The sequence below is a fragment of the Mycteria americana genome, chromosome 7 (genome assembly GCF_035582795.1).
Source record: "Mycteria americana isolate JAX WOST 10 ecotype Jacksonville Zoo and Gardens chromosome 7, USCA_MyAme_1.0, whole genome shotgun sequence".
Taxonomy (NCBI): domain Eukaryota; kingdom Metazoa; phylum Chordata; class Aves; order Ciconiiformes; family Ciconiidae; genus Mycteria; species Mycteria americana.
Window position 1 is genome coordinate 43976955 of NC_134371.1, and position 13328 is coordinate 43990282.

The window sequence follows — 13328 nt, forward strand, 5'->3', positions numbered from 1 at the left end:
TCTTAAAATTTTGCCAGTGTAAATATTTGTATCTAACTCTTGGGTTTAAATTTTCATTCACTAATTAAGTTAAAATTGTCAGTTGACCAAGGTTAAGTGGGGGGAAGTAACTTTAAGCATTTATTTTTTTTGGTCTTGTGAACTGGGAGTCCAATTCTGCATGGCTGAACCCTTCTGTCCAAAGCAGAATACCATTGACTGAGTCTTACACGGATGTGACTTCATTTGCACCTAGTCATAGTAAAGATACTATCTTTTGTTGTTGTCTTGCAAATAAGTTAGCAGGTCTGCTGAACTCAGTAGAATTACTTTCACGGTTTAAGAACTACAGCTTCATTATGCATACCCAAAGCTGTGTGTGTACACTCCCTTTTAAGGAAAGAATGGTAATTATTTTATGGTAATATTACATACGTTTTGAATTTACTCAGTCCTAAGTTCAAAGTTAACACCTTACAGATAAAACTGATATCTACTAGTTCCCCTCCCATTTAAACACAATCTACAGCAAACAGAAAAATAGAAAATAGATTCTTAAATATTCTACCATGCAATTGCTGAAAGAAATCTTAAGGGTTATTACACAACACTGCTTACTACTTTTAATTGTGAAGTTGCAGTTATCACATGAGAACTGGATGGACTTTTACAGCATCTTGTCATCTGTAAACGGGTTAAAATCCTGTAGTCCTGACCATGACAAGTCCCACAGCTGTTATTGGCAATTAAGTTTGTGAACATTAACCTAGCGATTCCTGCTGTCCTATCAAGAATAATTAGCCACAGACTATTTATTCCCCAATATGAGTGAAGGGATTGAAGTAGTAAATGGATTGAGGGGCTGTAGAAGGTGGGTGTGTTGTCATGCTATTACTTGACTAGGAAGAACCCCAGTACTTTTCTTGGACAATGCTATGATTTTTTTTGCAGCTTTTTGAACTGTTGCTGAAGAAAATATGAATTGTGTCTGTACTAACCATTTTGTGGAAGTCTGTTGGAGTATGAATGGTTGCCATAACAACTAGGCTATTACAACAAGAAGAGCAGATAAAGTTCAAAAAAACCCAAAAACCACAACAAACCAAAAAAAACCCAAACCCCACCTAACCCCATACAAACAAAAAAAGCCCACCAGGATTTCTTTTCCTTACCAATTTTGTGTTGTCTAACTTTCTTAGATAAATACAAAATACTATTGTTTGTTTCTTCTGTTTTTTAGCTCTGTAAATGTTAATCTTGGTGTGAAACTTCTTTTCTGCATTGATAAGGGCCTGGTTTCTAATCATCGTTTGAAATTATATGTTTGTTTAAATGCCAAAAGAAAACGGTGCTTTTCTGATTAAAAACTACATTAATACAAGGGAACCATGCTCCTGGCTGCTGCCTTAAACTCTTAACTCTCAAATCTTAGCCCTGAAAGATCTGGCACTATTTAAGTATTCAAATATTTAAGTTCCATAGATCTATTCCAGGCTATGCCTAGAAGTGCTTCAGGCTCTGGATATCTCCACAGGCATGGCTGTTTCCCACAGAATAAAAGGCAGGATTTTCACACCAGATATGCTTTCATCTAAGGGTTCTAGTTAGGATAGATATAGACTGCATATCACGGACTGGGTTATATATAAAGTAAGGCAATAGGATAGGTCTTGTACCATATGTAATTGGAACAGTTATTACAATAAAAATATGGAAGAACACACTTTAAGACTATCCTGTTTCAGAAGGTCACCTCTCCTAGTTCTGTATGCCTCAGCCTTTGGAAATAGGATGTGCTGTCAGAGGGAGCATATTTAGTCACCCCTGCGAAAGCTTTAATAATTAATGTAGGACTACCAAATAAGTATTCTCTTTGGTTGAAACCTTCTGCAGCCTCATAGTTGGGGAAGTCACCTGCGAGTTGGAAGAAATGCATTTATTCCACTATCATGGAGATCTAGGATTTCAAATATGGGAAGGAGGGGACAGTCACTAGAGAAAGCATTTCAAACAGGTTTTCATTTATTACTCTTTTACAAAGAAGCATTTCATATTTCTGTTTGCTGGCTGACTATTTTTGTCCTCTGCTTTACATGCTGTCAGTGCATCAACATGGTCTGCTTGACTTTATTTCTTTTTTTCTATTCACAGCCAGATTGTTCAAGTAGCAGGGTCATTTGCATAGAATATCTCTATGTTTTGATACTGGTGCCTGAAACTTGTATTCAGCTGCATCAATCATACACTGTTATCCAGTTATGTATTGTTTGATGAGATTGTAATTTCACTGTGTCCATGTAACCATGTTACCATGGTGTTACATCCTTTGTCTTCTTTAAAAGAAGAAATTGATAATAACAGTTCAAAATCTGTTTGTTTTGTGAAATAAATATACCTACGTCAAACGTTGATGTTTCCTTCTCAGTTTGAACAAGTGTTTGCTATTTTTTGCAGTCATTTTTAAGTACACAGTGATACATTGTACTTCACCAGTACTGACTGTGACTTTCATTTTTCCTATAAATTCTTGATGCTTCCCTTACAAGCATTTTTGGAGATTAATCCTCTGATTTAGAGAGCTGATCTAAAATGAAAGCAAGAGTGACAGAGATAGCAGCTGAAGATTTTACAATCACCTTCCATTATTCCTTTCTCATAAGTCTGTAACATATTTTTGGTTTTTAGCAAAATCATCTCAGTAGCAGCTGGCTTTAGGAGTTGGATCAAAATATACTGTTAATAATTTATATCATGGTGATGGTTATCTTTTATTCCCTCTCCACTGAATTGAAACTTCACTTATTTTTTCCCTCTGAGACTTATTTTAGGCTGTGATAATGCAGTGTGATCTTGGCAAGTACAAGCAAGTCATACCAATATGTCATCTTTTTTCTCTCTTTTTTTTTTTGGCTGGCTGACACCTTTGTAAAATGGTTTTCATGCATTGGTTGAACTTGATTAGACATTTGCTTGCAGAAGATTGAGTGGAAGCTAGGTTGACATTAGACATAGATAAAGGCTTGTTTTATCAGTTTATAGAAATACTTTCAAAACCAGAATAATGAATGAAACAGTTGATATTTCCTGCTACCGGTCTGTATGTGATTTAGATCAGAATAGTATTCTGCAGAAAATTCATATAACTTCTAGAGTTGACAAAACCACATGATATTACACTCTCATGCATTAAATTCACTTGTGAAGTCGTAAGGATTAGAGAAAAATGTTTGGTGAACATGTGTAGTTTGATTTAGTTACATTATCTGAACATTTGCAGATACTACTGACAATTATTTTCTCAATGATAGCAATTACATCTTTAGTATGTGAAGGAAGGTTTTCAGTGCTCTCACTGAACACGGACTAAGATCTAAAGGGCAATATCTTTCTTTATCAACTCCCTGATACCTCTGGGCAACAGAATCCTCCAATTTCAATGGAGGATTAAATGAGTACACTTGAATGAGTGGCAGGTACTGTCTCAGCAGCAGGTTTTTGAAGACTGTATTTTAGAGGATTCTGGTTGTGAGTGTTTGGACAAGAACCAAGATCTGCATAAGCAGAAGTAGTGTTTGACTGAACTTACTAATTCTGAACACTTTGGTTAGGGGATTTTTTTTTCTTTCATTCAGTACAGTAATAGTTTTGCTGTATTTCCTGTTTGTTTCTCCTGAAAATTGCCTTGTTTAATGTCTAATTAAACTTGGTTAAGCTTCTTGTATCATGAGAACCAGTAGCAGTGCTTGGGTAACCTGTGGGATTCCAGTGGGAAATGGCATGCCCATGCCATATGCTGCTGTATGTACAGTCATCACCCTCATTCTCCAGCTTACTTTCCATGAACTGGCTGCATAATTAGAAACAGAAAAAACATCCCTTCTACAAAAAGTACCTCAGCTCTGTATGGCATCACTGTATAGAGAATTCATCAGAATCTGGATTTTTACAGCAATCATCAAGCAAGCCAAGCAGCAAAATTCTTGTGCTACTTGTCTATAGCATGAACCCATCTCCAATAGGATGAATTAACAGTTGCTTCCTACTCTTTTGCTTATTTATTTCAAATAAAATTCCACATCATTCCTCTCCTTTGGACCCATGCATCACACCTACCCAATCATAACCTAATAGAGATGTCCCAGTATAGTAACTTATGACAATTCTCTTAACGTGCTTAGCCAGAAGGGTATGCACTTGGCAAAGGAATGGCCATGAATTCATACTAATTAAGTAACTTCTGGTTTAATTTTTATGCTGATGATCATAAATGTATTGATTTTTAGATGTACAGAGTCTGCAGTTCTGCCATCAAAATATGTATCTGTATATATGTATTTTTTTAGTCTTGTTAAGTGAAATAATTTTTTTCCCTACTTAGATCTTATCTCAAGCAAGAAGGTACTATTTGGAACCTTCCTATGTTATCAATGAAAAGAGATTTACAGTGAGTCAGGTCATAACTTTATAGATGTTCTTAGTAAGTAAACAAGAAAATCCCTGTTTTGTGGACTAGATCAGGAACAAAAAGGCTATTTATTGCTTACAGCTTCCCAGACTGCCTTTCTAGCCAGCAGTAATACTCTTTTCTAGTTTTGGATGCTTTTTCTGTTTTGTCTTTTACTCCATTATACACTATATCAACAATGTCAGAAGTCAAAGGTTATAAAGATATAAAATTCTTAAAGATATGTAAAGTCACAGGGAGAAAAGTAGAAGAGAATTAAAACCATTTGAGAAGTTGTAGTGCAATTAATTACATTTAAAATGTAAATCTAGTTAAACTCATTTATCTCTAACAGGAATCACAGAATGGTTGAGGTTGGAAGGGACCTCTGGAGGTCACTTTGTCCAACCCCCCTGCTCAAGTAGGGTCACCTAGAGCTGGTTGCCCAGGACTGTGTCTAGACAGTTTTTTAATATCTCTATAGAGGGAAACTCCACAACCTACATACAAAAATGTATGAGCAAAAATTTATTCTTTGCAACACAGTTAGATTTGTAAACATAAAATAGAGCATGAAATTGTTCTTCACACGTCTCCTTTCTTTGTTCTATGCATAATGAGTTGTACACGTTCTTTTCATATTGGCCAAAATGCAGTAAGAGAGCTCTAAAGTGTGCTAATACAGAATAAGAAACGTATTTCAAATAAAAGTCTTCATTAGAAAATAAATTTACCAACCAAATCTAGTTAAATGTATAATAACATGAAAAAAACTATGTCCCATCTGAAGTGTAGAAGAGAAGATACTCTGAAGGCTATCCACATCATTTACTAGCAGAGGTAGTCCTCTGCTTTCCATGCTATTTAGGCACCTGAATTAATATGACTTCTCCCCTGTGTGTCTATGCAAGTGCAATAAATAAAGCTTTCCCCATGGATGAACCTCCAGCAGCTTCGCTAAACCTGATTCTCCAGCTGGAAACCGGCAAATAATTCCAAAGCTCAAATTGAAAATATCAGTTATTCACAGTACAGTGCCTCTTTTTTTTTTTTTTAATTGGCTTAGGGGAATATTTTGCTTATCACACTTGGAAAGTTAGAGAAGCTTAGCCAATAAAAAGATCATGTTCTGTGATGCAAAACTAGTATTTATTTAATACTAGCTCTTACAGACAGATCTTATGGTCTGTCTTATTTTTAAAAACTTGATCTAGTCTCCCAAATTTTGTTTGTCTGGGTTTTTTTAGTTTGGGACACCGAAAAAATAAAGTTCTTTCTTTTCTCTGTTCTGTCCTTTCCCAGACACAATGCCATGGAACCATCTTAACTGTATTAAAAAGGCCAAAATGTATTCTTTCTATTCTAAAAGCTTTATGTATAAAGCTATTGTAATTTTAGTTCTTTACAGGTGTAGGGCAAAGGGAAGTAAATTCAATACTGCTACACAGAGGAAAATTGAGGTCAGTTACTGCTCTTCTCAGCTATGAACTCCACTGGTCTAATCAAGATTTGATAATATACAATGCTTCGATCCCCTTGGACCAGCTGCATGGATGTATATAAAAAGATTAATATCTTAGTTCTTCCAATGTATTCTCTTCTATGATGGCCTATGAATTTAAGTGCATATGTCAATGAAGATATCGTTGAATCAGACTAAAGACAAGGACTACATTTCTGAGGTAGCACATTCAGGAGAAGGAGATATGTCCTCCCCATTAGTTTCCTTTCCAAATTTCTTTTTTTTTGGTACATATCAAGTTTGAAATTTATTTGGGAATACTTAATAAAATTGAACACTTCAGAAAGCTAGGTACTTCTGCAGCTTTTTTCCTCCAGTATCTGAGAGGCTCTTTGCTTTCCTAGACAGAAGGCCATGACTTGTCAATGAGCATTGCAATGTCAGATCCATGCAAATTAGTCAACTTGATCACAATACAGAAATAAAATCACATCACTAAGTATTTGATCCTACAACATAAGTATGTTGGTTTTAAGTTTAAATAATACTTTCTGAATTTGTTTTAGATAGATATTATGTAAAACCGACTCCTCTACGGGGTAAAATTTTAGCTCAGAAGAAAATTAATGATAACTTTACTGTTGCCTTCAATGGAATTGGGTTCTACTCAAAGTATCACAATTATGCTTAACAGAAATTAATCCAACTGCTTACTTGATCTTTGGTTTTTGATGAAGAAGAGCTTTAGTCTCTCTTTAAATGTATTTTCATTCATATAGAATTCAACTTGCACCCTGAAATATAAAAAGAAGTATTAGAATTGAATGCGAAAGATAATAAATTATTTTTTCAAAATAATTTGTTTCCTAATCATCTGTTTTTTATATATAACTGGAGGAACATAAAATAGAGAGTGTTCAGTCAAAAGCTCACTTGGATTTGAATGACTAATGTTAAAAGGTTAAAAAACAAAACAAAAAAAACCCCAACAACTCAAAAAACTTACTTAGTTTATCCCCTTTACATGCAGAATCATTTTCATACTACTTGGACACTCTACCCTGCAAAATCAGAAGCATCTACGTTTTTGGTATTTTCATTGGAAGACTATTCTCATATCTGCATCTTTGTAAGGAAGATTTCCTTGATGTTCAGGTTAAATGTTCCATCTCAGTTTAACTCCCTTCCTGTAAAATTGACATTTTAATGATGATTCTTTTTTCTATCTTGTTCATAACTCTGTTAAGCATTCATGTCTCCGTTAAGCATTCACTTGTTTGTGTTCACCTTTAATCAAATGCTCATGCACCAAACCAACCACCCTCTCTGAACTTCGCTTTTGTCATAATGAAATATTGAGACCTGAATGCAAAATTATATTGCAATCCTACGATATTGTACAGAAAATAACTCCCTTCCTGATTATATTAAAGCAACACTAACATCTTTTTTTCCTCTCTTCCTCCCAAATTTGCCAGGATGTATTTCATGTTTCTGTCCCTCAATTCAATCTGAGTACAACTCATGCAATAGTTCTACAGACTACAGGAGAGAAGAAAACTATTGCAGGGGCTGGCAAGGGGAAAAGAAGGTGTGCATTACTTGTATAGAAAAACTTAGGCCATTCCAGTGTTGTGGAGCTGCACTGCTTGCTGTAGGATGAGTGCAGCATTAGTTCCAGTTCCACTGAAGTCCCTGCTATACCCAACTGACTGGATCTCTCTCACGAGTCCCAGTTCTCCTCCAGCAATGAACCACTTTACTCAGCACAATTTCTGTCCCTTCTTGAGAAGTCAGTCCTCAGTTTTAGAACTGTTCTACTATTGCTAAAGAATAAAGTGAGATCACGAAACTGAGTTACTTCCTTACTTCTCATTTTCTCTGTATATACCATTATGTGTTGCAAAATTGCATATACCTTTTCTGTTCATAGGCATATTTGATCTTTATTTGAGCATTTCTTTTCAGCAGTCTTTCTTTCATCAAATGACTGTACTTCAATTACTTGTCACATTTTTCAAGCAGGATCCTGACTTTCCCTTCTTGCATGTGAAGCCTTTGCTGAAACAATTTTTGTATAATCTAATGTTATCTATAGTCTCTTCCCCTCAAATACTTGTCTAATACCATATATTTCCGTACAATTCCTATTCTGTACTTAGGGAATTGGAAGATTATTTAGTTATGGGCCCAGAATGGATGGCATCTCAGGTCATGTGACTTTTTCATGCTTGCTTACTTATTACCAGAAGTTTAGGCATGTCACTTCGTAGGACAGGGTCAGGACATCATAAAAAGAAGGCTCTGTATGACTCATAGTGAGGTCAGTTAATTTTAGTTAGTCACTTAGCTTTGGTGTGGTTTATTGTAGTGTTCCTTGTAGAATGGAGAATTACTCTGCTTCCTATTCAGAGGAAGTAAAAACATAATCTTATTTTTAAGAATCTATATTGGTACTAAGCTCTATAACTTACAGAATTTTGAATTTATTTCTGTGCAATGACACATTTGACACAGCGGTAAGAGCAACCTCTACCCTAGACCAGCTTTTCTGTCCTATCTGGCTCTACCCCTTCTGTGGTAAGATATTTAGGCAGTTGGAATTAAAGAGGAAGAAGCCATCTGCCCTCTACTTTTTAAACTAAGAGTAGCTGCAACTGCATATTTCAAAGAGCTTGGGCCCAGAGGAATGTCTTAGAAACTGCCACCAAACTAGAGGAAAAGCCTATCAGATGAAGAGCATCTTGTTTCTGGGCTTTTATTGAGTTTAAATGTTGTGCTGCTCAAGACTGTGGGAGCTGTTGCCATTAACAGAAGTACAAATTAGATAGTTGGTAACCTTACGGCAAGTTAAGGAAGCATGTCCAGGGGTTAATTAGTAGGTGAGCAGGTTTGTGGGGGCCTGAGCTCTGCTTCAGTTCTTTTCTGCACATTTCCCAAGGTACTTACTGTCATTAATGCAGTGACAGTTTTAGTGGGAAACATTTCCCATGATTTGGCAGCTGCCACATGCTAAGTGTATATACTTAATCTTCAAGGACATATTTCAGTAGGTAAACAAAGTGGCACAAAGCTATTGAAGTAAGGGATGTTATCTAAAAGGACCACAGTATCGGTGATCTTTTTTACATGCTTTAAACTAATCTCTCAGATTTTTCAGTAAGGAAATTACAGTAGTCATTTATGAAAGAACAACATGTTAATAGTAAGCCATGATTTAATGATAAGGAAAGAGGATGTGGGAGCTAATCACCCTCCTATCACTACCATTATGAATTGCTCTGATGGCCTTCTAACAGCGGTCTACTTCTCTTCCCTTAGCAACCTGTGCTCACAGCAGACTGGGATTCCACAGTGCAGCAGTTTCCATGGCAAAATGGATTACGAATGCTGCTAACACCACTTCTGTGGCTCAACTCCTCCTTCTCCTTCCCCTGACTTTTTTAAACTTAAGCAAAAACTGTATTGTCCTTCTACATTTGCAGGAAACACATTATCATGCATCTATAGTCAATGTACACTTTCATGATACTCTGGCTACCAGACAGAGAATATTTCACTTTGTTTCTTAAAGGTTACTATTTACTAAGTAAAGCTAAGAACGAATGGCTGAAGGAGCCACTGGCAAGGATAAGGACAGAAAGCTCCAGATACTGTTCCTTCCCAATACTCTGCTTTTTATTTTTAGGGAGAACACTCTTTCTACTTGAACCTTTGTTGTAATCTTTTAATGATTAAAATTTTACCTCGAGTACTTGCTCTTTTCTGTCTTTTTCCCACTATGAAGTGTAACCTAGAAAAGGAGTATTTCGGGAATGTAACACAAAAAATTCTGATCCTCGCTTGCAATAATAAGATCAGGTAGTAGTAGTAGTAGTAGTCGTAGTCGTAGTCTTAGTAGTAGTGAAGGGCTTTTTCTGGACTTAATTAAGTACAAGTAAGTAAGGATGTTTCAAGTGAGTGAGTGAAATTCATTGCCACATAATTATATAAACTTGATTATTCTGTAGCAGGATAAATACTAGTTGGAATTTGATTCCAAGCAAATGGTTTTGATTAAATGGCACACATGCAGTGAAGAGTGATAGTATATGTGTATGCAGATCATCTGGTCTATGGAATAGGTTTGGTTTCATTCTATATTTCGAGTGTAAGTAATTTAAAAGTGTAGTTTAAATGATTTGCGCTTCGTGGTTTTTTTATCTTCCTGCAAAAGACAGCTGTAGTTCAGTCCACCCTGACCAAAAGGAAATCAAGCTGAACGATTAAAACACTATTCCTTGAGGATGGTTACTGGGAGAGAAATGTTTGATGAACATAAGGGTTTTGTGTATGCAGTCAGTTAATTGCTTCTGACTTTTTCTGTGTATGTTAGGCATTGAATATTCCATGAAAAGCTGCTTTTGGAAGTTAAAGAACAGGTCTTATGCTTTCCTGACTCTTGCTTCAGCTCTATTGAAAATCCACAAATACGTGGCTGATACACCTGTGGCAAAAACAACTGCAGTTATATGATTCTCTTGAAAACACAGTGTGTTTTTTTTTAACCTTCTTTTTAAAATTAAATACCGCTAATAGTGGTCTCCCCTGGTTTAAACCCAAACTACACTGATGTCAGTGGAATCTTTCAAACTGTAAGAAGCATCTTGAAGTACCCAAAGCACAAGTATACATTGCACTCTTCTAATTCAGTCAAGATGTAATTTGAGTAGTACATTTTAATGTAATACAAAGTATAGCAGGAAAATACTAATTCATGCCAGGGACATTAATGCAAAGCACTTATTCTCATGACAGTAAATCACTTGGACCAATCTGTCTGCACTCTGGTTACGTAACTAATTTTGTCTGCATTTTTCCATTGCTATTTACCATGTCATTATAATGCCATAGCCACACTTTACTATAGTAACAATATTACCTTGCACCCTCAAATCTACAAATTGTCTTTCGTGTTAGAAAATAGCAGATTTGGCAGAAATAATCCCTTCAAAAATGAAAGCATGAATTGGATTTCCCACTACATGCATGCTAAGAGCTGTAAATGTTTATGCTTACTACTTCTTGACATTGGAATCAAGAAAAGGTGTTAACTGAACAAATGGAGCCAATCCGAAGAAAACTACATCAACTTATTTAAATCCATCTTTATGGGAAGGGACATTTCATGTTTTTCCTACAAAAAGAGCCTTGTAATATACACACAATATGTTTTTTGTTGGGATTTGCCAATCCAATATATGTGAAATCCTGTTAGATTTCATATCTGAAAGTTTATTATGTAGGGTGTAGATAGGTGGTTAAAAATGAAGCATTTGAAGTGCTAAAGCAAACTGCTATTGTCAGAGCTTATTTTACTGCAAAAAAAAAAAGGAAATGCCATTTTTTCCATATAGCTTTTAATAAAAGATTAGTGTATTTTAATGATGACTGTCTTGGGTAGCAGCTCTTTTCTTTTTGAAGTTTTGCAAGTTCTGAAATACTCAGAACTCTGATTTGTTTAGAACTTCACAGAGAAATGGTCATTTGACTTTCCAGGCTTGCTTGTTCCATCAGAATCAATACGACAGGTCAAGACTGCTTGTTGAATGATACCTCATCATCTTGTGCTGAAGGAAATGGCAGTGAGACCAGTACTTTTCCATTACTGGTTCTTAACTTGGGGAAGCCTTCTATTTGTTTCTGGTGGGAAATCAGTCATCAGTTGCATAGGTCATGATAAACACTGAACAGATAAAGTTCTGAGTCTTTCATTTCCTCTCCATGCTGAATGACAGCACCCCAAAACAAAGTAGTAACTGGGGGAGGCAGCGTGCTTGTTTCCTCCCACTTACTGGAAAGACAGAAAAGACGCTGTTTCTTTTGCAGCCTCCTAATTTGTTAGTCCATTCTTGCAGTGTGAGAATGACATGAGAGTGTTGTGGAGATCAGGGCCTCAACATTTTTCTGGGTACTTTAGGACATAGTCTTTAAAAGCTACGTCCTTACTGAAGCCCTTTACCATGCACTACGCTGATGAAATCTAACATTTGCAATATGGCCCTTTCTTATGGCATTTTCTTAAAGATGACTTCTAACAAGTGTAGAATAATTAAAACTGACATGTATAAGGTCTTTTTCTGATAGGAGGTTTTATCTGTTTATTATGAAAAAAACAATGAATATTTTCATGATCTCTGCAGAACTGTGTTTGTGTAATACTGTCTTGTAGATTCTTTATAATATCTAACATTGTGAATGTACATGATAGAAAACAGGTTCCACACCTTCTACTAATTGTCTTGTAGTATGCAGTATTACCTGTTATCTCTTTATTTTTCCAAACTAAATTCTCGCAGTACTCCTCTAGAACAACTTATGCAGTATAATTGTCTGGTTCAAATTTGAACTGTCATGTAACAAAGACATGTTTGGTTATCTTAATACTTAGAGTGTATGCTATGACATCTGTACCTGGGTGTTTCTTTTGTTCTTCTTTCTACGGGTATATTTATTTAGAAGTTACCTTCTAAATCAGTGAATCTGAGTTAATCTATCTAGTGAAGTTTTTCCAGACATACCTACATTCACTTGATCATGTAATTGGATGTCACCATAACTAATGGATTTATAGAGATCAGGTATTATCAGTGTCACCGTAAAAATTCTCTGTATTAATGAAGATAGAAATAGCATGAACTGAGTTCGACTATATCACAAGTTACAGAATAAAGGATCAATGATGCATAAATAACCTTGTAGCTTAGAACTGTATGTGTGCTCAAACCCTTTTTACTGTATCTTTCCAATAAGTGCTGCTTGTTTCAATTGAAACAAAACCAAGACAGCATCAGAACATAGGCCAAACTAAATTTTTCAGGTTGCACAAAGTAAAATTTGCACCTGCAACCACAAGAAAATATTTTCTATGTAAAAGCAAACTTTTTCTTAATTGTTCAAAAGCCAAAATGCTAAAAATTTCAGCCCTTAATTAAAATTTTCTTCTTTACAATTTAAATAGTATATGTGTATCTATATTTTTATGTATATAAATATAAATATATTTTAAAATCTGATTGTAAGCCAGCTTCATGTTCCTTTTTACAATCAGCTGGCCTCAGTTACATAAAGCTATTTTTGTGAAACCTATACAGGTCCATGGCAGCAATTTAATATTACAGCAATAGAAGTATGAAATGACATTATTTTTCAAATTTTTCTGTGCAAAATATCTTCATTTTTTCCATTCCTTTGAGAGAAAGATTTTTAAGGGAAGACTGATAGCAAGTGACTGACACTCAGTGGTGGGTAGTATGCATGCTTTTCAATCAAATAATAATACTTTTTTTAAAAATCCCCCATTCCCTATCAGTCTTGCAAATTCAAAAAGGAAAAATTAACATCTCAGTCCTCCACCCATGAAACAGTGACAAATTCACCATTCTAGTAAAGGTGCAGTAATAA

At 35.4% G+C, this 13328-nt stretch overlaps 1 protein-coding gene across 1 annotated transcript in view; it reads right to left on the minus strand.

Annotated features, from left to right (window-relative positions):
• Positions 1-13328, minus strand: part of KCNT2 (potassium sodium-activated channel subfamily T member 2) — a 168210-nt gene that overhangs the window by 125740 nt on the left and 29142 nt on the right. The window contains exon 2 of the mRNA XM_075508151.1: positions 6600-6679. Within this exon, the coding sequence (XP_075364266.1) occupies positions 6600-6679 (80 nt within the window). The remainder of the gene's footprint in view (positions 1-6599; positions 6680-13328) is intronic.